The sequence below is a fragment of the Gobio gobio genome, assembly GCF_949357685.1.
Source record: "Gobio gobio genome assembly, chromosome: 22".
NCBI classification, from domain to species: domain Eukaryota; kingdom Metazoa; phylum Chordata; class Actinopteri; order Cypriniformes; family Gobionidae; genus Gobio; species Gobio gobio.
Genome location: NC_137118.1, coordinates 5,225,233 through 5,252,562, shown reverse-complemented (window position 1 = coordinate 5,252,562; position 27,330 = coordinate 5,225,233). Strand labels below are relative to the sequence as shown.

Sequence of the window (27,330 nt, the reverse complement as noted above, 5' to 3'; positions counted from 1 at the left end):
TCACGCACACGTGTGTGTGTGTGTGTGTGTGTGTGTGTGTGTGTGTGTGTGTCTGCAGCACAGAAAACAGCACACGCATCTTTTTTGCGCTCAAATTGTTAAAAATCACACTAAAATGCACACAGTAACCGATAAGCGGAATTGAAATGAGCGTTTCTTATCGAATCACCAGTTCTGGGCAAATCCGGTTCTAAAATGTAACCGGTTCTTGATAACCCATCCCTAATATTCACATACATATATACATGTATGCATAGGCAACCCTCTACAATGGGAGTAAATCTCGCATATGCAACTAAATCTTCACTCTGGGCGACTAAATAATGTCTGTCATCAGCCATTGGCTAATAAATTCTTAGATTTTACTCGCCAGTGTGTGTGTTAGAGGCTAAGTATTAGTTTAGCATAGATATATTTTCACTCGCTAAACACTCTTGACGGAGCGCTTGAGAGTTTGCTCTTCATCAAGTGATCTGTACTATTTCAGTTCAACTCAATGGATGCGCAGCGTTCCTGTGTTTGACGTACCGTAAACTCTAGTGTGAAGGCGCACAACTCGCTGCCGCTTTGTTGAGAGTGCTGTGTTTCTCTCGCTCCCTCTCACACACACACACACACACACACACACACACACACACACACACACACACACACACACACACACACACACACGCAGAGAGAGAGTAGGGTGGCCATACATCCGGATTTTGGCCGGACAGTCCGTATTTTAAGCCCCCTGTCCGGTGTCCGGCACAGCCTCAAGCCGGACACTCATTTGTCCTCCTTTTTGGAGTTGCGCTGAAAAGTTGCTTAAAAAACCCAGCTCTAGAATCTTTATTGGGAAGCAGCAGCATAGCATCTAATGCCGGAAGATCTCTGGTCAAACAAATGATTGGCTGAAAGCGGTGTCAAATAAATATCTGATAAATCATTGGTTAAAAACGTAAACAAGCCTCCATGACTTGCTGCTACGTTATATCATAACATTACCATGCCGAAACATCAGACCTATTTTAATCCGGAATGGACAAAAGAGCACAAATTTAAAATATTATTTGTTTGTTTATGCATTTCATTTATTTCCAGAAGTCTAGAAATGTTATGTCTTCAGGCAAGACAGGTTCATCTCAGTGGTCAGTTTTTGAAACAGACATCACATTGTCTTGAATAAATACAAATACTGTGAACAAACACTTTTTTGCCTCTTACACATAGATCTACTTCAAGATATATCGTAGATCAAATGGTCTGGCAATGAATAGAGTAGGCTATTTCAGAATCACCATCATGATACCATCGATATGATGGACAAAATTGTATTGTAGTTGAGAGAGAGACTTGCATACCACCCAGAATCAAAATTATGGAGTTCATTTAAAATTATTCAGCTTTTAAAAACAAGCAGAAGATATGCTGGTTTCTCCGGTATTGGGCGGGACTAATGCGCAAACGGCAATCTCATTGGCTGGCGCTCATCTATTACCGTCCCTGTTTTGATTTCGGCAAATCAGTTTGAGCGAACACAGACAACGTGATTAATATTCATGAACCCAGCAGCTCATCTATCCTTTGTCTGTTTGTATATTGTTATTAGTAGTAGAATTAGTTGTAGTATTATTTTATTTTAATAATAATTACTATTATCTGGTAATATTATCTTTTTTTATTTTTTATATCTTAAGCACCACAATCAGTCCTAAGTTCAGTTAAAATGTCAAATATTCATTCATACATGGTTACTAAGTTTTAGTTCTAATTACTAAAGTTCTATCATTAAATAGTGCTTGATTATCATAATATCATAATGTAATGCTTGATTGATTGAGAGTTAAGAGTGTACGTTCAGATATTTAAATGATTTGGTGGAATCATATAATATATCAGTCAGGCGAGTAAACTAAAAATGTACTAGCCAATGGCAATTCTATTGTCAAGTTGTGGTGTAATTTGCGAGTGGGACATGTCCCCACAACTTTTTGCCAGGATTGATCATATCCCTACCAACCTCTTGTGGCACAGATGTATGTAATACAAAGGAGACATCTCCTGTTGATTAGTAGCGTATTCATTTTGTTTGTTTGTGTTGAGGCGATCTGGCACTGGAATGTGTTGATTTTGAAATCATGCCGAGTGCTCGTTGCCGCTGTTTTCATGTGGCTCGTGCACAGTCTTCACACAGACACACGCTTATTGCTGGTCTAGAGACAGTCTATTCATTCCGGTAAAATCTCAAAACAAGATGCACACAAACGTGTCCATGCTCTTGGTGTACTATCACTGAGGTGGATCAGAACCCAGAACCGCTGACACGCTTAACAGAAGTTCTGCCACCGGTCCATTAGCACACATGAAAATCGATAAAAATGTAAAGACCCTCGAGACTAACAATATATTGTATTACAGTAGATGTAAGGATGAAACTATCACATTAAACATGAGATCAATGGAGATAAATTAAACCGTGAAAGGTGAATAACACTGATGTAGAAGCACCTAAACCTGATTGTATGTATGTATATATTAGTGCTGTCAATCGATAAAAAAAATTTACTCTCCAAGTTAATGTAGAAACAACTTGAAGAGTATATTTTAAATATTTCGTTGTAATGGTATCTTTTTATGAATGAAGGCCAGTATCACTGATACTGATGTCTATATGAAACTGATAGCTTTCAATTATATTGAATTAATGTTGAATGTCTATCATTAATGTTTAAAATAAATAAATTTCAACATTTATTAGGCTTTAAAAAACTTTTAATTTAAGTGAACTTAAAACAATCTTCATAGAAACCATAATAATAAATGTAATTTATACCTGTGGTCTTCGTATATAATAAATATACAAAAATGTAATAAAGTTATCAAACACTTTACAGTCTTAACTGCATACATTATAAATTAGTAATAGATGATTATTTTAACGTATTAAAGCTACAGTTTTCTGTTATCTTAGTTCTTTGAGAAACTTTAATGACAGAATCACAGTAACTGGTTTATTAGTCTGCTGTCACTTTAAGATCTGCCGCTGCCGAACATGAAGCGGTTCTGACGCGCATCTCATTTCCTCTTTAAGTTCATTTAAGACGTGAATTTGCGTGATCATATAATGTAATGCTAGCCAAAAAAAAAAAAAAAAACGGTCATGCTGCGTTAATTGTTAAATATTTTGAATGCGTAAAAAAATCACATGCGTTAACACGCTAATTGTGTGTGTATGTGTATGTGTATGTGTATATGTATATGTATATATATATATATATATATATATATATATATATATATATATATATATATATATATATATATATATATTCATTTATTATATATATATATATTCATTTATTATATATATATATATATATATTCATTTATTATATATATATATATATTCATTTATTATATATATATATATATTCATTTATTATATATATATATATATATATATATATTAATTTATTATATATATATATATATATATATATTCATTTATTATATATATATATATATATTCATTTATTATATATATATATATATATATATTCATTTATTATATATATATATATATTCATTTATTATATATATATATATATATATTCATTTATTATATATATATATATATATATTCATTTATTATATATATATATATATATATATTCATTTATTATATATATATATATATATTCATTTATTATATATATATATATATTCATTTATTATATATATATATTCATTTATTATATATATATATATATATATATATTCATTTATTATATATATATATATATTCATTTATTATATATATATATATATTCATTTATTATATATATATATATATATATATATTCATTTATTATATATATATATATATATATATATATATATATATATTCATTTATTATATATATATATATATATATATTCATTTATTATATATATATATATATATATATTCATTTATTATATATATATATATATATATTCATTTATTATATATATATATATATATATATATATTCATTTATTATATATATATATATATATTCATTTATTATATATATATATATATTCATTTATTATATATATATAATTATATATTAGGGCTGTCAAAATTAATGCGTTAATAACGCATTAACACAAATTCATTTTAACAGCACTAATTTTATTAACGCTCAATTAACGCAGCGTGCATTTTCTGTTTAATCCGTGTCCTAGCCCGTAGTTGGAGAAATTGAGCAGCCGTAGACGTAAAGGATGCAGCAGCAAACAGAAATGGGGAAAGAAAAGGGTTAACATTAACATTAGCTACTATTCTGAAACAAGTGACGTTATATAACCTACATAAGCTACCAATTTTTTTTTCTGTTTAACCCTCTCGAGTCGGCAGTCGCACCGGCGCGATCGGCTCTCTTTTTTTCTTATCAGTGCCCAAGAGACTCAAATAACTGTCGTTTTTTATCATTCATCTGCAGCCTCTCTGTCAAAGACGTTCATTCAGATAGTCTTCAGAAAATGACCTCTAGCTTAGTGAATACTAATAAAGAAACGCTGAAATGTCTGGTTTTAAACAATGTAAACCAAATCGAAAACAAATATTCTGTGTTTTTGTAATCTGTTTGAAAAGCGATAGATGTCAGTCACCTGTGAGCCACTTATTATTCGCTAATGCGACCACGCCCACGGATCGCGCGTTCTACTGAGATTCAAATACTGATGATCCAGAGCCGACGCCCACACATCAACTCATACAAACACATCAAGTGAAGCGCTGTAACGTTACTTCAGCTACATCGTTTTGAGACGCGTTGAGCAATAATCCTGGATTTAGTCTGCTCATGAAAAGCTGAAAAACAGTTTAACGTGTGTGCTGCAGTCTGAGCGTGATGTGCGAATACACTGCAAGCTCGCTCTCGCTCATATCCGAGGTAAATCATTAACACCATCACCACTTAAAGTACATGTGTTTTATTGAACTAAATAGATAACAATCGGCTAAAAGGAATGCGCAGGTTACTTTTCTGAACAAGAGCGCTCCCGAGTCTGTGTTTCTCGCACTAGCTATGTTTCCATCCACCTATTTTTATGCGCATTTTGGGATATCGCATCAGAAAATGCTGAATGGAAACGGCAAGATGTGCATAAATTCTTAAAATGCGCATAAAAAAAACGTATGCGCTCGTTTGAGTAGGATACATTTTCTATCCGATACGAAAACATGATCATAAACTACGATGGAAATGCATTATCAAATAAATTCCTTGATGCGCATAAAAAAAAATCATGTGACTTTCGCGATAACTGTAGTAACCAGCGGGAAAATCTTTTTTGCAAAACATCTGAAATGCTGTTTTGGTCATTCAGAAGTCTGTTGTCAAAGATGCTCGGTATATTTCCCTCCTGTCTTATGACTGCGTTCCCAAACAGCAGCATCTGTCTCTGAAAGTTTGAGACGCACAAGTTTCTCTGAGACACAAATAATTTATTATATACGAAAATGGTTATATATGGTGGCTTCTCCTATGTTTCGTAGTGATTTTTTAGCAGTAGTTTATCAGGAAGTGACGATGATGTTCTCTTCGAATCACTGGATGAAAACTGGATGCGATATTGCATTTTTTGCGCATAAATTACATTCGCAACTTTGGATGGAAACATAGCTACTGTTCACGCGAATCGCGTGAAAAACACCTATGACCTTTGATACATGTCTAGTCTTCATGCTCTGAGTATGATTTCACTAATAATAAACATACATTTGCATAAAGCATGCATGTTTGTCCATAACCATGTTGATTAGAGTATTAAAAACTTGAAACGTATTAATTTAAGGTACATTAAGAACTGAAAAAAATGTGCAATTAAGCTGCGATTAATCGATTGACAGCCCTATAAATATATATATATATATATATATATACATATATATATATATATATATATATATATATATATATATATATATATATATATATATATATATATATTATATATATTATATATATATTATAGTTATTTATAGGGCTGTCAATCGATTAATCACAGCTTAATTGCACATTTTTATATATGAATATGATTAGCGCATTAATGCTTTTATTTATTTATTTATTTATTTATTTAAAAGCCCCTGAATTGAGTGTAGAATTGTAGCTCTGATAAATGTCAGCCCTTGCATTATTAAATTCTTTTTTAATCTAAAACAATTAGTGGTGATGATTTTGTGATAATCTTAGCCGTATTAATGGTGCCCTCAGTTGCTGCTAATCATCATAATGAAGTGCTCGTTAATGGATTGTAAAAAAAAACTGCTGGATCTGGTCTGCCAGACTTCTGTCCTTTTGTTCAACCGAACCAAAACTCTAATATCTCAATCTCACATTCGGTTTATTTCGTTTTTTCTAATGGTGTGTGATTTTGTTTTGCTAGCGAGTTAATATTCATATTTGATCATCCATATCACGCCTTACAGAGGATTCCCACATCTCCGCTGAGGTCAAATCTCGGGAATAGACTGAGATATACCAAGTTATTTCTATTCAATTGCTCCTCCTGTCAACTGAAGATCTCTTTGAAGCTCAGAAATCCGGCATCAAAAGTAAGAGGATGGTACGACTCTATTAAAATGCAATTTAACATGCTTTACCTCATACAGAAGCTGGAGAATCCAATCTGGCGAGACAGACACACACACACATCCCCATGTTTCCTGGTGATTGTGTGAGAGAGTGTGTGCAATATAAAGGGAGAACACTCATTGTAAGCCCTTTATTGGCTTTGAAAATGGCTTTGAGTTGCATTCCGTCCATCCATATCAGAAATATGGCTCGCAAAGATACACGCTATCGTTCCAAGACACAAGTCATAAATGCAGTGATAGAATCATTCCTCACTCTGACGGTCATTGTCATACAGAGGGTCGCGGTGCCGTTGTAAACAGGTCTCTTATTAACTTTCATATGGTTCCTTGGGTGACTGTTACAGTTTGTCGATAAACAGAGCTTGTGTGCTGCGGTTTTTGCTGGAATCTGCCGTGTGGAGGCTCTAAATAGTGCACAGAGCTTTTTATGCTTTTCTTTTTTAGAATGACTTTATGCTTGCCATATTTAGAACAGTGAGCAAAACACATTTAACATTCTGGGCTGCAGATAATCAAACGCACAGCTCTTGCTGCCGGCTGAAGATTTAGCATTTGGAATTTAGATGAAGTTTTTATCGTTTTATTTTTGTCTTTCATTATGAAAGTAATGCATTTCTTCAAAAATCTGCAAATTCAGCCAATTATAATTTCTTCATGAATGAAGCTGTCAGTCATTTAAAATGTTTAATAATAGTTAATCTCCCTTTTGTTTGTAGTTATTTGTCAATGTATTCAGTTCCTTTTATTAAAGGGAAAAACGAAGCCTTTTTGTTATCATTAGGTTTAGATTTTGTATTGAAATCAATGTGAATCCCGAACTTAGTGTTATGTTTATTTTTTATGCATGGTATTTTTATTTCTTAATGTAACGGGGTATGTTGTTATGGGAAGAAGGAGGCGGGAACCGGTAAACTTTAATCAATAAAACCCCTCATGGACTGCTGCCGCGCACATACATACACAACATAAATAAAACACAACATAAGGTCCAGGCCTGGTCCTCTCTTGTCCTTCACTGTCGCCGCTCCTCCTTTTGTGCGTCCGAGCTCCTCTGTGAGACACTCGCCCCGCTCTCATGGTCCCTCAGCCTCGCTGCTTGCCACACTTATGTATATGATTATTTTATGATGATTTGAACTCCTTTTTCTATGTAAAGCACTTTTTTGTAACACTTTAGGATATTGGCCCATCATTAATTGGTCACTATGCAGGAAGTAATGCTGGGCTAATGAGTAGTACTTAGGGGTGTAACGGTACACGTATTCGTATTGAACCGTTTTGGTACAGGGCTTTCGGTACGGTGCACGCGTGTACTGAACGGTTATGAATGCAATCTTTAACAGTTAACAGTCGGCTTGTTTAAAGCGCGGAACACACTTCAATCCTAGTTCCCACACGAACATATTGAGTATTCAGTCCATTTTATCACGAAATTCAAACGATAAATGCAGTTTTAACGCTCTATAATGTGACGTGACTGATAGACACTTATCAGTTCAACTTCAAGCTGCAGCGCGCGGCGCGCGAGTGAACGCGATCATCTCTTCCTAAAGAATAAACATAAATTAATATCTTAAGGTGTGTTGAGGATATATTACAACTTACTGAAACGTATCATATGTTGTGTAATCGCTCCATCGGTGTTTCAACCGCGGAAAGACAATAAAACAGCTTGTAAACAATGTCATGTAGAATCATGTTTACCTCAGAAGTCATTCAGTGTCCACAGCTGTGAGTTCACTAGAGAGATTAACTCTTTCACTGAATGCATGCACTATATTAGCCTATATATTCGTTATATTAGCCTATATATATTCATTATATACTACTTAGCCTGTTAGTGATGTCTCGTTTATTTAATGTATGTTTAAATAAACCTGTCATGAAAATTACAGCCACTAAATGATTATATTTCAACAACGAATTGGAGAAATAATAATAATAATAATAATTAGATTTAGATGTTAATGCAAAAACTACCTTATGTGAAGCTTATGAGTGTTGATTATTATATCTAAAAATAAATAACAAATTAATTTAGGCTAATAGTTTGGGCTCTGTTGTTAATCTTTAATAGCAATATATAAGTAAGGGCTCCCTATTTGTTTACAGCATTATCTTTAAGATACTTTTAGTTATAACTGAATTCATTTAAAGACAGACACAATTTTTTTTTCATTAAACCACTGTTGAATAAAAATTAATAAAAAGCAATTTTGTAAAACTGCTGTACCGAATCCGTACCGAACCGTGACTTCAAAACTGAGGTACGTACCGAACTGTCAGTTTTGTGTACCGTTACACCCCTAGTAGTACTACATTAACACTTCAGCTACTATTATAGAAACAAGCTTAACTAATCAGTATATAAATATCAAATTCAAGGCTGAGGTAGTTCCTTATTAGGTAATCAAGAATTACTGAATGAGATTAGCTTAATTAATAACCATCAACTAACTATGACAAATTATAAAGAATTACCAATTAATTAATAATCACATTATTGTGTGTCTGAGACCTAATCAATCATCTTTTTTACTCTAATTATATAGTCATAAAATGTATACATATAGTCATCACTAATTACTCAAGTGTTACTTATGCAGGAACTACATCTAGACCATTAAAAACATATTTTTAGGTATTTATATACAAAACAGAAAACATACTTTTTTTGTACATTTGTATAGATGCTGATACTTATATTATGGACGTATCTGCATCATTTAAACCTGGCATTGTTTTTACAGCTTCAAAACATTAAATATTTACGAATCTTTCATATCAAATATATCTGTATAATTTATAATCATTTTATAGATGAATGTAAGATCCCTTTACCCTACTCCCAAACCTAAACATACCCGTTTTATACAGAATATAAAAAGAATAAAAAGGTATTAGACAGAGATGTGTAGGAAAATGACCATTTTAGTAACAATATAGCATTAAAAAGATATTTGAATCTGCTAATCCTATACTACTAAACCTACTCATAACCATTTCATAAAACTACCCACAGTTATGAAGAAAAACATAATTTATTTATTACGAAAATGTCAAAAGCCGCACCAAAACTCATTCAAATATGATGTGTTAAAGTCGCAGTCCTCTCTGACGGGATATAGTTTTGTATGAGTTATAGAGAACAATTTAAGTTATTAATCCATGAAAATATTAATCCTCGAAGGCATTTCCCAATTTCAAATGTGCATTAGGGCTGCAACGACGCGTCGACGTCGTCGATGACGTCGACTACGAAAATACGTCGACGTGCGTGAAATGCGTCGACGCGTCGGCGGCACATTATTTACGTTCTAGAATGGAACAGAAGATCTAGAATAATGGCAGCTTCTGCTCCTGGGCATAGTGAAAATGATCATTTATCATATAAAGCCAGACCGCGGCATTCAAAAGTGTAGGAGTACTTTAAACAGAAGCCGAATAAAACTGTGCTTTGTTCGCTCTGTAACGCCGGTTTCACACTGCGCGCGGTGGCAGAGCAGAAGCTGTGCGCGTGGAGAGCGGGAGCTTTCACACTGCAGTCAGTGTTGCCAAGTCCGCTTTTTTCCGCGGAATTGGGCTACTTCTACACTGTTGCCGCGGGCTGTGTCTCATGTCCGCGGGTTGAAGCAAAAAAACACACATATTTAACCCCCCGAACGCGATGTTTACCAGAGAACCTCCCCGAAACGCGATTGGGCTTGTTTTGGGCTAGTTTTGAGTAACGAATGGGTGGGTTTTGTTGTGTAAACCTGGCAACCCTGCTGCCAGTGTTCTCTCGCGCAGCTGAACCGTGGCGCGTGTATTGCAACAGACGGTCACATTTTCCTGGGTTCTTCTCCGACCCCAGTACGTCTCGTGCTTTTATTTATTATGGGCTGCATATATCTGCTGTTAATGCGACCTGGTTCCGCTCTGTCCCAAACACATATGCATAATAACTTGTTGTATATAGGTAGTTTACATGATTAAAGTAACATTAAAGTTAAGATATGCCTCTAGCTTTAATAATTTAAATGTGTCTTTGAAGTTTGGGCAAAAACTTCTGGCAGCTTTAGTCGTTGTTTATGCACATGTATCTTCAAAATAGACGACTAGTTATACTATATTAAAACTATGCTGAAAGCTCCTGTATGTGAACCTTTTGCAGATAAATACAAGTGCATTTTCGTTTACTATTGACACAAATCAATAAGTAAATCATACTCAACTACTATAGTAAACAACTTTTCCTAATTAGGCCTACTCTGTATACATTTTATGATGAATAGTATCATTATATATTATGTTTAAAAAGCTTCTTTTGTTCATATATTTCATTATAAAATGGCATACTATGTACACTACCCTTCCTGAAATACAATTAATATTGTCATCATTCATTGATTTCATGTTAAAATAATATACAAATTCACTACCCTCTTTTAAATACAATAATCAGTAAAAAAGAATAATAAGATTAATCTGGAAAAATAATCGTTAGATTAGTCGACTAATCGAAAAAATAATCGTTAGATTAGTCGACAGAAAAAATAATCGTTAGTTGCAGCTCTAATGTGCATCGACTGAAACACAGCATGAGCCAATGAGCGATTGATGCTTTGATGTTACATGTCGTAACGCTTCTTGAGGGCGTGAGTTTTGAATATGCATTCATCATAACGAGCGCGGGAATTTATTGTTAAATCTTTTAGTGAATTTATGTTGTTTTGGTGTGTTTTATGGATATATTGTCAGTCGCTGTGCAGGAGAAAACGCCTTTGCCATGAGACAAACAAACTAAATATTACAAAATGGTTAATATATTAAAGTCTTGTTTAACATGATGTTATACTCCCAAACGAGAAGTCACGAACAGAGCGAAATGTTATTATTTCATATTAAGTGGATGAATAAACTGTGTTTAATAAATGCGACTGAAAACATAGAATTGATGTAACAAGTGATCAAAACAATGCCATGATTTTAATATTCATAAATAGGAATACGTACAAATTTGTACGTCGGTAAATTTGTTCATACGTAAATATTTTACGTTTTAGTGCCGTCGATAAATCAATATTTTAGGTTTAAGTGTGTATGAAAATGTAAATAACTGTATATGTGGTAGAACTACACTTTACGTAAAAATACACATGTATTCTCATGAGATCACGTTGAAAATCAACAAAACTTAACGGCCATTATCCGTCATGAAACAAACAGATTGTTTACCCTGTATGTGACAAATTGGAGAAAAGTGTGAACTTGACCATAATATGTCAAAAAAAGATAAAAGGATCAGATAACAATATGGCTGTCTGTTACTTATGAAGAGGACGTACACTTAGACTGACATTAAATGAATTATTTATAGCGGAGTGTCTCTGGAGGAACATGTCTTTAGTGACTAAAACAGGATAAAACAGTGATACTCTCTGGCTTTGTTGGTACCAGCTCTGACGGATACGGCAACCTTTGAGTCGTCTCCGCTTTGAAATGCAAAACCAAATCTCTTGACAGAGTACACGTGTCAAAATAACATCTGTATTCAACGGCAGAACATAATGTGTCAAACGACACCGGTAGTTTTCTGATCACACCATCAGTGCCACCTATTATTACATTTACTGAGAACATCTCTTTTGAGCGCCTAATGATAATGCTAATTGTTTAAAGCAGCGTGCTCATACACTGTGTGTTTTGTTTTGTAAGGTTTCACGGAATGAGATATCATGCGTACGCCGCCTGAAGGCATTTATTGAATTAATTTAACAGAAGCATTTCTGCTACTGCTCGTTGTGGATCTACATTTACAGTGAAGGGAATTAGTTAATGGCCTCTAAAGGACTTTATTCTACTGCTACGGAAGTCAAGTCAAACATATTTTGCCGGCCATCATTGAGGCAAAAGTGCAGGATGCTCTCTAGAGATTGGAGACATTATACTGAACTGACCTTTAACTTAACTGACCTTTATGTTGCAGGACAATTTTTTTAATATGAACCATGGATTTGTGAGGAAAGACTTGTAAAGGTTCATGGTTCAGTACTCAAAAGTGTGTGTGTGTGTGTGTGTGTGTGTGTGTGTGTGTGTGTGTGTGTGTGTGTGTGTGTGTGTGTGTGTGTGTGTGTGTGTGTGTGTGTGTGTGTGTGTGTGTGTGTGTGTGTGTGTGTGTGTGTGTGTGTGTGTGTGTGTGTGTGTGTGTGTGTGTGTGTGTGTGTGTGTGTGTGTGTGTGTGTGTGTGTGTGTGTGTGTGTGTGTGTGTGTGTGTGTGTGTGTGTGTGTGTGTGTGTGTGTGTGTGTGTGTGTGAAATCCTCAGGGTGCCTGTGCCAAAAGCAACAGCTCGAAAAATCTTGATTCCCAAAAAACTGGTGTTCACTTCATTTGAATATCCATATTAATGTTTTCTTCAAGGTTTTTCATGATAACCAGAAGGAAAAAAGCTGTCCAAACTGCTGTTAAAAAGTTTGGGCTCTATCATGAACTGCATTGTTTTATTGTTTTATAATGTTTCCTGTGCTGCGGTTATAACGTTAGTATGATTTTTACATGTCATAGTTTAGCAATACAACACATTTTTCCTACCATGATTTTAGCCCCTACTCTGAACGCTCTGTTTGAAGGGGTGTGTCTGCTGTGAGACTCCCACTACTGTGATTGGCTGCTGTGAGACTTCAGTGTAAACTCCCACTACTGTGATTGGCTGCTGTGAGACTTCAGTCTCAAACTCCCACTACTGTGATTGGCTGCTGTGAGACTTCAGTGTAAACTCCCACTACTGTGATTGGCTGCTGTGAGACTTCAGTCTCAAACTCCCACTACTGTGATTGGCTGCTCTGAGACTTCAGTGTAAACTCCCACTACTGTGATTGGCTGCTGTGAGACTTCAGTCTCAAACGCCCACTGCTGTGATTGGCTGCTATGAGACTTCAGTCTCAAACGCCCACTGCTGTGATTGGCTGCTGTGAGACTTCAGTGTAAACTCCCACTGCTGTGATTGGCTGCTGTCTTTGCCTCTGGCTTGGCTTGCTCAGTTGGGGACACTACATTTTTCAACTAAACATCCAAATAAATCTAATTAGTAAACTCAATTAACCATATAAACTAAATTACTGATCTAATTACTAATCTAATGTCCACATTGTTACTGTATGATCATTTAAATGAGCTGATGACTTCACCGTTTTCTCTGGAGCGGCTGTACGGCCGAATAAAATTCTGTTGCATTATTTTCCTGTTTAACACTGTGAAGCTGCTTTGAAACAATTCATTGTAAAAAGCGCTATAAATAAAGTTGACTTGACTTGCTGTGAGACTTCAGTGTAAACGCCCACTGCTGTGATTGGCTGCTGCGAGACTTCAGTGTAAACGCCCACTGCTGTGATTGGCTGCTGCGAGACTTCAGTGTAAACGCCCACTGCTGTGATTGGCTGACATCTTTGAATATGAAATAGCTAGTATTACATGTGGAACTCTCGAAAACGTTTAGCACATTTTCACTATTACAGCTCTCAAGGTTAACTAATCGTGAAAAGTGTTGTTTATAGCATTATATTTAGATCTATGGCATTATATTAAGATTGTGGCATGAAAGGTTGCAGTGATGATCATTGTAGCCGATCACACACATGTTGAGCTCCTGAATGCTGTGATCTCGTCATTGAAACTATTTCTGCACACTAACAGATGCTTTCATCATAACTAACAGTGCAAACACAATGTTAATAAGAGATTTGTTGATTATATCGGGAGTTTTGGTGCAAGTCCAGAACTCAGTCACTGATAAACTCACACTGTTTGATTAACAGCTCCAGTGATTGTAAAGGGAGCGTTCTTTGATCGCTTTCTATATATAATTTAATCACAGTTTAAATAACAGATTATTTTCATCTGGTTTGATTTACTGACACAGACAAAAAACATCTGACTGTACATGAATCATATCAGAAATCACTGATCTCAGATCAGGCATTAGAATGAACACGGTTACTCACATGTTGTGGCATTACTGTTGAGTCCATATCGTAAAAGTCTGTTTGCAAAGCCTGTGCCGAAATTGCAACGGATTTTCCAAAGAATCCACAGTGAAATATATGAATACAAATAAATAATGCTCAACTGAGACATTCACATTGTTGAGAATAAAAAAGCACATTCATTAGGATCCTTTGGAAGGTAATGTTATTTTGAGTCCAGTGATCCTGTATCGCTCTTCTCTCCTCGTCATCTCACTAACACACCAGTGGGCGGGGCCAAAGTTGTGATGATGAAGTGGGCGTTGATCTTCTGCAAAGGCTGTCTTTCACCATCTATTATAGGCTCATTAGACAACGAGTCGTTCTCTGGGATTGGTTAAAATAAAAGCTGTTTTCAGTTCTGAAACTTACAGGATATTCTTATTGTATGATGATCTTATGTCAAAAGCTCAAGATTTTTTTTTATTTATCAGTTCATGACCCCTTTTAATGTATTTTATGCTCAGCAAGGCTACATTTATTTGAAAAAAATACAGTAAAACAGAATCATTGTGACATTTATTACAATTTAAATAACTCTTTTCTATTTTTAAATATGTTTAAAGATGTGATTTATTCCTGTGATGGCAAAGCTGAATTGATAATCCTTCAGAAAGTATTCTAACCTAGCTGATTTGCTGATTTTGTATTATCACAGTTGAATACAGTTGTGCTGATTAATGTTTGTGGAAACCGTGATGCATTTTTAGGATTCTTTATTGCATGGTTAAAAAGTTACAACAAAAAAAAATTACTATTACTTTGTATCATCGCTGAATAAAAGTATTAATTTGGTTAAAAAAACGTGCTGAACCCAAACTTTTTAATGATAATGTATATAAATCAATAATTAAATTGTCTTAAATTTCTTCCAAGTGGTGTGTGTGTGTGTGTGTGTGTGTGTGTGTGTATATAAATATATATACACACTTATAAATTATATTTATATATATACACTTATAAATATATTCCAAATACTTATAAATGTATACTGTATTCAGGTGAATGCAGCTGTTCACAATTGTTTTTGACGTATATTTCAATGTGAATTATGGTGTTATCTCTCGTTTTAATTTAATCTAAATTTATCAAATTGAATGCATTTACCTTAATTGAGACGTTGATTCAAATCTACTTCAGTTTATATTATATTAGCAGTAGAGTGTAGTGTACATTCTTTTTTTTAGGTTTCAACGTAGTTTCCTTGACACTTTTTTTGAAATCCAACAAAAATAATTGATTGTTAATTTGCAATCACATATTCTCTGAGTGTTCTAGTTAATGTTTAACACTCCCTTTTAGAAGTAGGCCATAATTTGCTCTCCTGAAGGGAAGATGTCGGCACCCTTTATCACCATTCCCTATAGGGTAACTAAATCGGGTATTTGTAACATCTTTAGTTTTGCTGAGTTGTAGATTTTTTTTAGATCTGCAAGGCCCTCATAAATGCCTGAGTTGTGGCTTGCTCTGCAGTCTGTTTAGATTGTGTTCAAAGTGCAAAGGCAATCAATAAATCAATCTTGTGGAATGTTTCTAGTTTGCAATTTTTCAGCACCAAAAAGAAGTGATACCCAAAAAACATTACAGAGCTTTTTGAATTTTTGAAAAATCTAAATGCCAAATCAAGCCCCCCAAACAATATAACTTTCTGAAGAGAGCTTGTCGTTTTAAAAATGTTATATGATTTAATAAAAAATGTGCTTGAACATACCTTGAACGTAAGCTGTCAGTGTTACATTTATTAAATGTTACATTTATGTTTACATGCTCTGTGGAAAAGTCCATTGATTTCTGAACTATGGCAGTCTATATTCTTGAGTATTGTGTGTCATTACTGAGAAGGGACATTCACTATTGTAACAGATGTTTTGGTAAAGTAACACTTAATTTCGATAGTCCACTTTAGACATTCTACATAAGTAACTTTGCAACATGTCAACTACCAGTCAGAGTATTAGTAGACTGTCTGACAATACTTTATTTGGATGGTCCCTCAACAGACATTTTACTAACTGTAAGTAAATTTGGAAGTACATGTCAATTTATTCTACTAACCCTGACCTAACAGTCTACAAATACTCTGATGAGAGTAAGTTGACATGTTGCAAATTAAAGGCCCAATATGTAAGATTTTTGGATTAAATATCCAAAACCACTAGAACAATATTATATATTTTGTTGACTTGTGTACTTACATTATCCCAAATGTTTCCAAAATTTTTTTAATCCAAATAAATAAGCGATTTTAACCAGGACACGGACATCATACCCTCGATTTCCCTCTGCTTTATTTTGTAGAAACCATGGGAACACCAAAGGCGCTTTAATATCTGATGTGTTTTATTAGACAGATGAGCAACTGTTTGGATATTTCATGGACAGAAAATTAATAATTGTTCAGCTCAACACAGTCTTATTATTTAAATCTGGTGTTCTTGAATTACCGCGAGTACCATGTGATGGGCAACTTGACATGTTCGATTGGATTAAAACTAACTCTGGTGTGATAGCTCTGTTAGTGCGGTTCCTTTGAAAAAGTGTGAACGTTGCCTTCTGAACCCTGGTGTGCATCAAACAAGTGGACTGAGAACGCTGAAAAGATCGGCCCTCAACCCACTTCCAAACAAACTCTGGTGCGGTTCAAATGAAATATGAACGCAACACGGACCAAAGACATGTAAACGAACCAAAAACAGGAAGATGCGAACCTAAAAAGGACAGAATGCTGAAGCATACCGGTTTCGTCTCGTCATAGTCGTGATGTTGCCCGTCACAGTTCGGTTCAGGCATCAGAACCGTGTCTCCTCACAGCAGATCTTCATTTGTGTGTGTGACGGAGGGATTCCTGTCGCTGTTTTGCTCTTTTACACATTTTATAAACGCTTCATGAGTTCCCAGCTGCTCTAAAAACCATCATATGTAGCTACACACAATTAACAAACACAAGTAGCCCAGCACACAACATTGTTTTGGATGTTCGGTAAGACCCGTAATGAAATTGTCTATTAGTCATTAAAGTCATTAAAGCCCATCAATCAGGTTGTGAACGTATCCCTATGCCTTTAGGTTTGGTATCTTTAGGTTTGGTGATAAAAATTAGTGATGCACCGATCATGATTTTATATGGCCGATACCGATTTTTTTTCAAGAAAACTGGCTGATACCTATTTATTTATTTATTTATTTATTTGTTTATTTATTTATTTTATTTTTTTTATTTTTTTTTTACACAATAAAATGAAAGTATACATGAACAAGATGTTTATTTGGTATTTAACAGGCTAAATTGGCTTTTGGCTAATGAAAACAAGTCCACAATCTGAAATTAACGGGAAATTGAATTGGAAATGAAAAGGCTGAAAGGTGAAATTAAAGGCAACAACTGCATTTTCTGCAATCCAAAAAAAGATGTTAGCCTACTTAAATCAGCATTTGTTTTAAAATTCAGTGTAAAAAAAAAAGTCTTTACCAGTGAAATTAAATAAAAACAAAGTATATAATTGTCCCAAAACGTTAAATCAAATAATCTTTAGTGCAACGAAAAAAACTAAGATGCTACAGCAGGTGCTTTTTAAATCTATTTAAGTCAATGTAATTTTAAGGTAAAATAAAAATGATCATTCATAGGCTACAGAACTGATAGTATTTCATTTCAAAAGTGCATGCATGTTCTTCTTTAAGCTACAAAAATAAGTATTTCGGCTTTGTCACAAGTTAGTCTGTTTCGTTCGCATCCGATCCAACACGTAAGAAGCTGAGCTGAACAAACGCTCACTATCTGCGCTTGTGCAGGCGGAGAGGTAAACTCGCGCAACTTCAGCTCGCGCAGGAAAGCGGCTCTTCATTCCCTTCAGTGTATCTCGTCTCTTCCCTCAGTTCTCTCTCATGTTCGCGAATGATTGCAATATAGGCGTATGTGCACGCGGGCGCACTTCCGGAAAAATGGCAAGAAAAATACAAAGAAAACCGGTTCCGATTTTTGTCCGGTCAACCGGTGCGTCCCTAATAAAAATGCCAATCTGAACCCTTTTTTTTGTTTTTTGGTCCAGACCAAACAAACCAAGCGAACTACAAGTGGGAACACAACCTTTCATATTGTCTAAAGTGGACTTTTTGTTTTACAGTTCCTCCAAAGATCGTGAACCTGTCAAAGGATCTTGTGGTGAACGAAGGCTCCAACGTCACTCTGATGTGCCTGGCTAACGGAAAACCAGAGCCTGCCATCGTCTGGAGGATGTTATCACCTTCAGGTAAGAAGCATATCATGCCTCTGTGGGCAGAAAATACTACACATAATCTGTGAAAAGTAAGCAAAACTTTAGTCAATAGTTCTCGCCTTCGCAATGAAACCACAATCCTCAATATTTGTCCAGTAGTGCTGATGTATTTTCCCATTACAAGAACAGTGCACATTTTCCTTGATGATTTAGCAAAATACTGCATCCCACTGACATATTTAGCATGAGTAAGATCATATATCAGGTGTCTTTTTCACTGAGAGCTGTGTGTGTGTTTGACCTGTGTGGATGTGTACATGTGTATATGTGTGTTTGTGTTTGCATGGTACAAGCTGAGTGGTCCATTTTGCTTATCTTCAGGCCACATGAACAAATCAGCTCCATTTGGGCCTGTCTGCAGCTCTGTTCTGCTGTGCACCATTTCACTTAATCAGGGAAAAACTGCATTTTAATGCGCTATGATTCATGGGGTGCAATTGGACTGCCGTACCTGCTCATGCACCCCGTAAACCCCCCCCTTTTTCTTCCTTTGTGTTGTTACAAGGATCAGGTAATTGAAATGTTAATGCGACACAGAAGTGACTGCTCTGGGGTTTTTTTTGTTGAGATAAGTGAAAGAGTTTGAGATGGGATTCCATTATGATACAGTACAGGTATCTGCTAAGAGCTTCCACTGCTTTTAGGAATAAAAGATCAGCTGTCAGAATGAATTCAGTCCAGTCAGGGTCTTGTTAGACCACAGGATCGACCTATTTACTCCTCACATCATTCAGCTGGTGGACACTGTGTTTAAATACTTCCATTGTCTACAGATTTCCCTCTTAAAGGGATAGTTCACTCCAAAATGTAAATTCTGACTCCATTTACTCACTCTTATATCTTTCCAAACTTCTATGACTTTAGTTCTTCTGCGATGGAAGATATTTTGAGAAATGTCTTAGTTTTTTGTTGTTTTGGACCCCACTGACTTTCATTGTAGGGCCAAAACCTTAGTGAGCCATTCTTCAAAACATGTTCTTCTGTTTTCCACAGGAGAAAGTAAGCAATATTGTTTTAAAAACAGAACAATAAGGGGAAATAAAAAAAATTGGGAGACTTAATTTTATCAATCAAGATTTGATCATGAAAAGTTACATACCAGAATGGAGTTAGACTAGGCCTAATCGATAAAATGGTATGAGTATTTATTGATGGTATACCGTTATCAATATAACAATATAAACAATGTTCAATTATGTAGTCCTTTTTTTAGCTCGTTTCGGTTTTCCACAGCATGCAAGATCTTATGAATGAACTGCTCATTTTACCCAATCTACTGACATTTGTTATGACATCCACTTCAAACATTACAATGCTCATGATAACTATAACTCTCCCATGATGAAAAGGACAGGACCCTAAAGCTCACACCTCCAAAAGAAGTTCCACTATCAAGGAAATAGTTGGGCTAGGAGATAAATCTGCAAAGACAATCAGGGACCATATGTGAAAGGGAGCTGGTGGTCTAGTGGTCCACTGAACTGATGTGCAGAAGGTTGCTGGTTCGATCCCAGCAGTCGCCGCCACCAGTGTGTCCTTGAGCAAGGTACTTTACTCCATTTTGCTCCAGGGGGATTGTCCCTGTAATAAGTGTATTGGATAAAAGCGTCTGCCAAATATGTAAATGTAAATGAAAGATAACATTAGCATGTTATTGATCGCAAACTGATCCCATCACGATTCACCCCAGTCCCTCAGCCCACTCAACAAACTGGTTTTGCCATGTAGCTTGAAGCCACAAAGCATGGATTTCCTACACAAAATGGAGAAAATCTTCTCCTTTTCTTTTAACAGAACTCTATATACTTAATGGATGTTGTTTGTATACATGCAAACTATACAAACGTATCTATTTAGGTATACATGAATGCATACATGCAATTGCATGCATTATTAGATGCAGAAGTTCAATGTAACCCAATGATGTTTGGTCTTTGTTTTCAGCACGATGTCTAGGTTAATCTGAAATTGGTTTGGAAAGTGAATTATGCATAGGAGAAACCTTAAAGACATTGTTCTAAACATGAACTTTAAGCTATGCAGATGAAGATGAAGGGGCCACAGTGGCCACCTCTGAGAGCATCAGCCAATCAAAACACTTGAACTGAAAAGTGCCCATTTGCAATTCCCTCCCTCTCATATTTAATATTAGACCATAAATTACTACATAACCTAACTCTATAAGCAAATTAAATAATTAATCTTAGACGGCGCGTTGCCATAGAAATATACAGAGCCACCGCAAAAATTGAAGTTCAAAGACAACATTGTAAAGATGTCTGCACGCTTGTTTCTCTGGAGCATAAGGTATAGTTTCACTTAATGTATTAAAATGTAAATAGACAACCACATAACATGTTTGGTTGCATGAACAACCCTCAAGTGTGCGCTGTCCTTGGATCATAAACAGCCTATCAAATGCCTTGATGAAGTTGTGTTGCTGTGGGGTTCGGTTGTGGCATCGGAATGTGACATGCAAGAATGAGTGAGGGGTTTGTGAATAAAAAGAGCATGGATTAATCTAACAGCCTATCACACAGCAGAAACAAACACGACAGTCAGTGCATGTCGCTGATAAGTTTGCATGTTCTGCGTGTGAATAATGCTGCCTTCACGTGCTATCGGAAATTTCCTAATTCCCACTTTAGAAGTCGTGATTACGAGCTTGTTGCATTCAAGTGCTTTGTTGTCGGAGTGAACAGGAATCATGGTGGACACCAGGTTATTCTTGCCTATTTATTGGGAAAATCTTATTAAAACCATCATCATTTGTAGTCTCCCATCCACCGACAACCATATAAACGTTCCACATAGTCCGCTTTCTGCCGATTCTGTAATTTCAGTCCAATGCAGGCTATTTTCGCTGTGTACCAAACATACAATACGCTTCAAATGATTGCTCTTACATGTAAATATGTACTACATTAATGTCAAGACAAGACGACCTAGCTGTTTTGGAAAAAAAACAATAAAACCACACCTGCTACAGCAGTCTAGTTCCCCGCCACCATGTTTAAAGCTTATGGCATGCCCATCTCGGGAATTGGGGTATCAAAATTATTTCCGAACTTCCCAGTGGTAAACAAGACATCAGAGGGCGTTCATGTACAATTTTTACCTAGGAAACTCGTATTTATGATAATTCCGATAGCACGTGAAGGCAGCATCAGTGCCGGAGTTTTGTCTTCTACACAAACTCAAACACGTGTGACGCTCAGTGTTTTCAGCATCTGCGTCTCAATTTATGAAGACATGAGCGCATGAACTTCATCTCCAGAGCTGCTTCTGAGAGTCACTTAGCAAGCTTTGTACAGTTTCATTTGAGAAAAACTACCGTCAAATACACGCTGAAACTAAAAGATGACAAAGCGTCAAAATAAAAGTCCGGTTTAACTTGAAGAACATGCATATATTAATATTGTACTAAAACGTAATTCTTAAAGAAATTATAGTATTATTATTTTCCAAAAAATGTTTTTCCGTTGTGCAGCATCTTGGATGATAAATAATAAAAATGCAATGTTTTGTTGTAAATTAATTGTTATATTTTCATTTGATTACATTTTAAAAGATTGATTAAATTGTTAAAGTTTAGACACTATTTTTGATGATATATTTGTACTAAATTATAAAATGTTATGGAACCCAGAAAAATGTAATGTAAAACAGATTATAGGAAAAAAATTAATGGATTTAATGGGGCCCTAAATGAATAGGTAACATACACTGTAGAGATTATTTGTGAACAAACAAGTTTTTACATTCATTCTTAAGGTCTACCAAATATGAGAAAAACGTTTCCTTCCCTATTAATGGTAAATTAATATTGTGATACCAAATACCAATACCGACTGATATGGGGGAAAAAAAATTGTGCTAATATTTTTGGCCATATCGCCCAGCTATAAATTAGACCATATGCAAATTTACTAAAACAATCCCTGAATAGCCAAAATTATTTTAATTAAATATTAGACAGACAAACATTTGGGACATGCACTGATACTGATGAGCCGTTCACAAGACCAAAACGATCCATTAAGGAAGTAAATGGGGTCAATTTGGATTTTATGTTGATTCAAAAACTTTAAAAATACATACGTGGCTCAAATTAGTCTCTGAAATAGTGGGGCGTGTTGGCATAACATCATGTTTTTGTGCCAATAGATCAGTTTAACACTTTGTTGGCTCTCGGATCTGATTTGCTTTTGTAAAAGCATGCCATAATCTTCAAAGAGCTGGCAACCAGAAATCTTGATGAGGCCGGAATCAGGCGGAAGCCATCCAAACGACGTGTGAAATTTAATTAAGACACAGACCCCCCCCCAACGATAAGATCTTAATATCTAGCGAGCACCAGGATTTGTTTCTTGTCAGAGATTTGTTTGTTTTAAAAATTTGTATTAGACAGACAAGAGAGCCTGTTGATGTGAAGCACACCTGCTCCCTTGAGCATTCATCGTACTACAGTCATTTAGATTTACCGCTGCGTTTCCACATTGTTTCAATAAAGGGCTGAAATAAGTCTGCCAGTCACACTTAGTCCTGTAAGTACACATCTCCGACCTTTAAATGGCACTTCGCTCAAAGCCGCACGGCTCTTTCGCCGGACTCTCTAGTTATATAAGCCCGAGAGATTCCGTGATCCCGTGCCGTATCTCCAGTCTCGCATCACTCGCTTGTACCTTTTTCTTTCTAGATTATGATCACACCCGAGTCCTTTTCTTATCTAGATCTCAATCTAAAGAGGGCAGCTAGGCCCGCTGTCATCCATTCTCATTAAAGAAACATGGAACAACGTTATTTGTGCTTTAATGACTTTCTAGAGTTCACCTTCATGTGTAGAACTCTGTAGTGAAAGCGGCAACATATCATCAGGTCGTCACAGAGAAAAGGTTGATGGATCATTAAACATGTTGTTTCGATGGAATTGCATAACAAGCACTGAAATGTGATTTCAAGGCCATTAGCGGCAGTGTTTATGTTGGAAAAGTGCTGTAATTTTGCTTAAAACGTCAAACGAGAGTGCTACACTTTTATGCATTATCAGATTAGCCAAAATAAACTCCCTGATATACTGACAGCGGATGTGGAGAACCCTGTGATTGACTGACGTTCCCATGCTGTGGAAAGTTCTGCAGGCACAGATTCCAAGATTCAGTGTGGGCCTGGCTATTAGCAATCTGAATTATTAATAAAGCCCAACTTCTAAAACAACCAAGAACTGGAACTTCGTACAGGACCAGTTGTTTTTGCTGAAATCATGAATGTTATAGTGAGCTCTATTATTTTGCTAGAAGACTATGTTCTTTTCCCAGAAACCTTTGAGTAAATATTGCGCTTCACCGAATCCATTTATTTATGTTGCAGCTCTTGAGATCCAGATTTTGTTTTGGATACTCTTATGAATTTTCTATAGTTTTCTTTATTTTTGTTTTACCAACTGTTACTGCTTATTTGTTGCAATTATGTTTTTTGGTAGTTTGTCTTGTTTTCCATTCAAATATTTATATTTATATCAATGTATAATGTTAAGACTTAAATTAAGGCCATGTCCACACTAGTACGTTTTTGTTTGAAAATGCATCTTTTTCTCATCGTTTTGGCCTTCCGTCCACTAGGGATGAAACGGTATGGAAATTTAACATAACGATTATAGTGACCCAAATTATCACGGTTATCAATATTATCACGGTTTTGTTCAAACGAGATGAAAGTATTCAAAAAGAACAGATGCACACACTTAAAACATTTCAACAAGTGTTATATTTGAAATTCAACAAACAACAAATAACTAAAGCAGCTCTAGGCACTTTTTTAAGCTAGATTCTGTGGGATTTCCTTCCTTAATGGCCGTTGTCAATAGCAACGCATAATAATAATAATATTATTATTAATAATAATTTGTTGTAAATATAATCTCTAATATTATCTCTGTAAATATATTCTCAAGCAATATTCTCATCAGTGTTCAGCAATGATGCATTTAAATCTAGCATGTTTTGTGCAAGAGCCCAAACAGTATCCAAGTGAAATAATGCATATCCATATTTCCATATGATTTGACAGTTTATTTTATTAAATATCAAAATGTGTGCATCATACGTGACACCTAAATGATCACTTTACAGTCAGTTTTATGACTGTCATTCTCTTCAAATGCTATTGAAGTTTGAAACGTGTATAACGTTACCAATGTTGTGTGTCAATTTAGAGACGGTCCCTAAATTCAGCATTATGCCAGTCATATCAGATGCGCTGTGGTTCTGCTGGGTTTTTTTAAACTATCTTCGCTGCTGAAATAGAACAAAAACAGTCGATCACTGTATGATGAATGAATCTCCTGCGTACATCGCACGTTTATCTCTGCTCTGAGTGTAGATTACAGCAAGAGAGAGAGAGCGGCGCGCGCTCTAAACAAAACTCCAGCTAATCTGAACGCCTCTGATTAGGAGACATTGCATTCATAAACTCAATATAAATACGTGTGAGTGGTTATAATGCGCAACGCGATTATAACAGACGGCTTTTGAGAAGACTATAATAAGTTCAACAGCAGAGTGGCAGTGTGCAGCCGAAAAAACGTTACACCCGCAAATGGCGGTTGTTAATGTCAAGCCCTGATTATTATCCATTAAATGTCACCCTAGTTTTGTCTGAATTTGTTCGTTCGCTTCACGTTATTATTTCCCAGACGTAGTTTTGGTATTGAGGTCAAAGTCCACTTGCCTTGTGTTCGTAGTTTTGAAGTGTTTCCCCTATTACAGCGACTTTCTTCTGGCATTTTCTGCAGACAGGGTGACCATCTTCGATGGTGTCCAAGTTTCCCTCAGGACTTTTGTAAAAGCCAAAATATGATCATACCTCAGATTTGGTCCTTTTAGAAGTCTGAACAATCCCCAGAGTGCTGTCAATGCCATCTGCCATTTCTTCTCATTCAAAAAACAGCGGTGCGGTGAGCTGCGCCAGACTGACGCTGAATGGACAAGATTTACCGCGAGTTTTCACAATCGTGATAATCACACGCGGTTTTAATGATAATTAAATTTTATACGATATTACTAACCGTCACTAAAATTTATTGTGGTTTATCGTGAAACCGGTAATCGTTTCATCCCTACCGTCCACACTGAGTTTCGTTTTAAGTCAGCGAAAACGTAGCTTTTTGAAAACGCCGTCTTCGTGTCGTAGTGTGGACTGTGAAGACAGAAGTCTTTGAAAACAATGACGCATGTTTAGTCATGTGACGCATATTGTACCAATAGATTTGTATGTTTATACCGTTATTGTGCCAGTTATGTGCTTTTCACTTTCACACAGTTAAAATATGTTACTTTGCACACTTCATATCACAGTCCTGCAAGGATGACAGAAAATGTACTCACATTTGCTGTCCTGTGGCAAAACACGAGTGGAGTTGCGTTTTTAAACAAAACATAATAATGGTTGACTGAGTGCGACCTGGATTTATCAGTGAATGCTGAGATATTTTGCTAAATAAAATTATCCTGCCAGAAGAATTGTCTGATAACTTTGATGTCTGTATTATCTCAGTGAGCGCTTATGAGGTTTTACGCATGCGCAGTGAGTTGAATTTGGCGTTTACTGACGTTTCAGTGTGAATGAGAAACTTTTGGAAAACCTCAGCCTCTAGTCATTCTAGCTGTATATGACATTCTTCTTTCAGACGAATAAAATCTGAGTGATATTAAAAAAGTCCAGGCTAATCCAAGCATTATAATAGCAGTAATAGTTGCTCTGTTTTTGAAGTCCATAAAAAATGCATCTGTCCATCGAATAACTGCTCCACATGACTCTGGGGTGTTAATAAAGGCCTTCTGAAGCGAATCGATAACTTCTGAAGTTCTGAAGCGAACTTTATAAAGTAAAGTTTTCGGCCGACCGTCTTCCGTATTCAATTTATGGAAAAAGTGTTGGACTTTTTTAATATAACTCCGATTTTATCCATCTGAAAGAAGAATGTCACCTAGGATGACTTGAGGGTGAGTAAATCATGGGCTAATTTTCATTTTTAGGTGAGCTGTCCCTTTAAGCATGCATTTAACTAAAGTTTTTATGCTTAAAAATGTGCCAGTGAGGTAAGGAAAATAAACATCATTTTCATAAAGAATACATTTTATCTTATAATGTATGTTTTTTTTTACTTAAAATAAATAACACTAATTAACCCTTTAGAATGCATAAAGGAGATTTATGCAATCTATATATTTTGATATCATAAACTTTGATATTCAATCAACATTTTTTCAATAAAACATTTCATTATTTGATATTCCATTAACTCATTAAAAATACTTTCTGACATTTCTCATAAATGGCATTTTCATATTTGGGGAAAAATATGTATTGCTACCCTAAGAATGCATAAAGGGGTCAAATTAACAATATTGATTTCCT

The 27,330-nt window shown here is 35.5% G+C and overlaps 1 protein-coding gene across 14 annotated transcripts in view; it reads left to right on the top strand.

The window, feature by feature from the left end:
* Positions 1 to 27,330, top strand: part of ntm (neurotrimin) — a 633,991-nt gene that overhangs the window by 482,246 nt on the left and 124,415 nt on the right. For all 14 annotated transcript variants that reach the window (XM_079804856.1, XM_079804855.1, XM_079804854.1 and 11 more), the window contains one exon: positions 18,760 to 18,885. In XM_079804856.1, the coding sequence (XP_079660982.1) occupies positions 18,760 to 18,885 (126 nt within the window). The remainder of the gene's footprint in view (positions 1 to 18,759; positions 18,886 to 27,330) is intronic.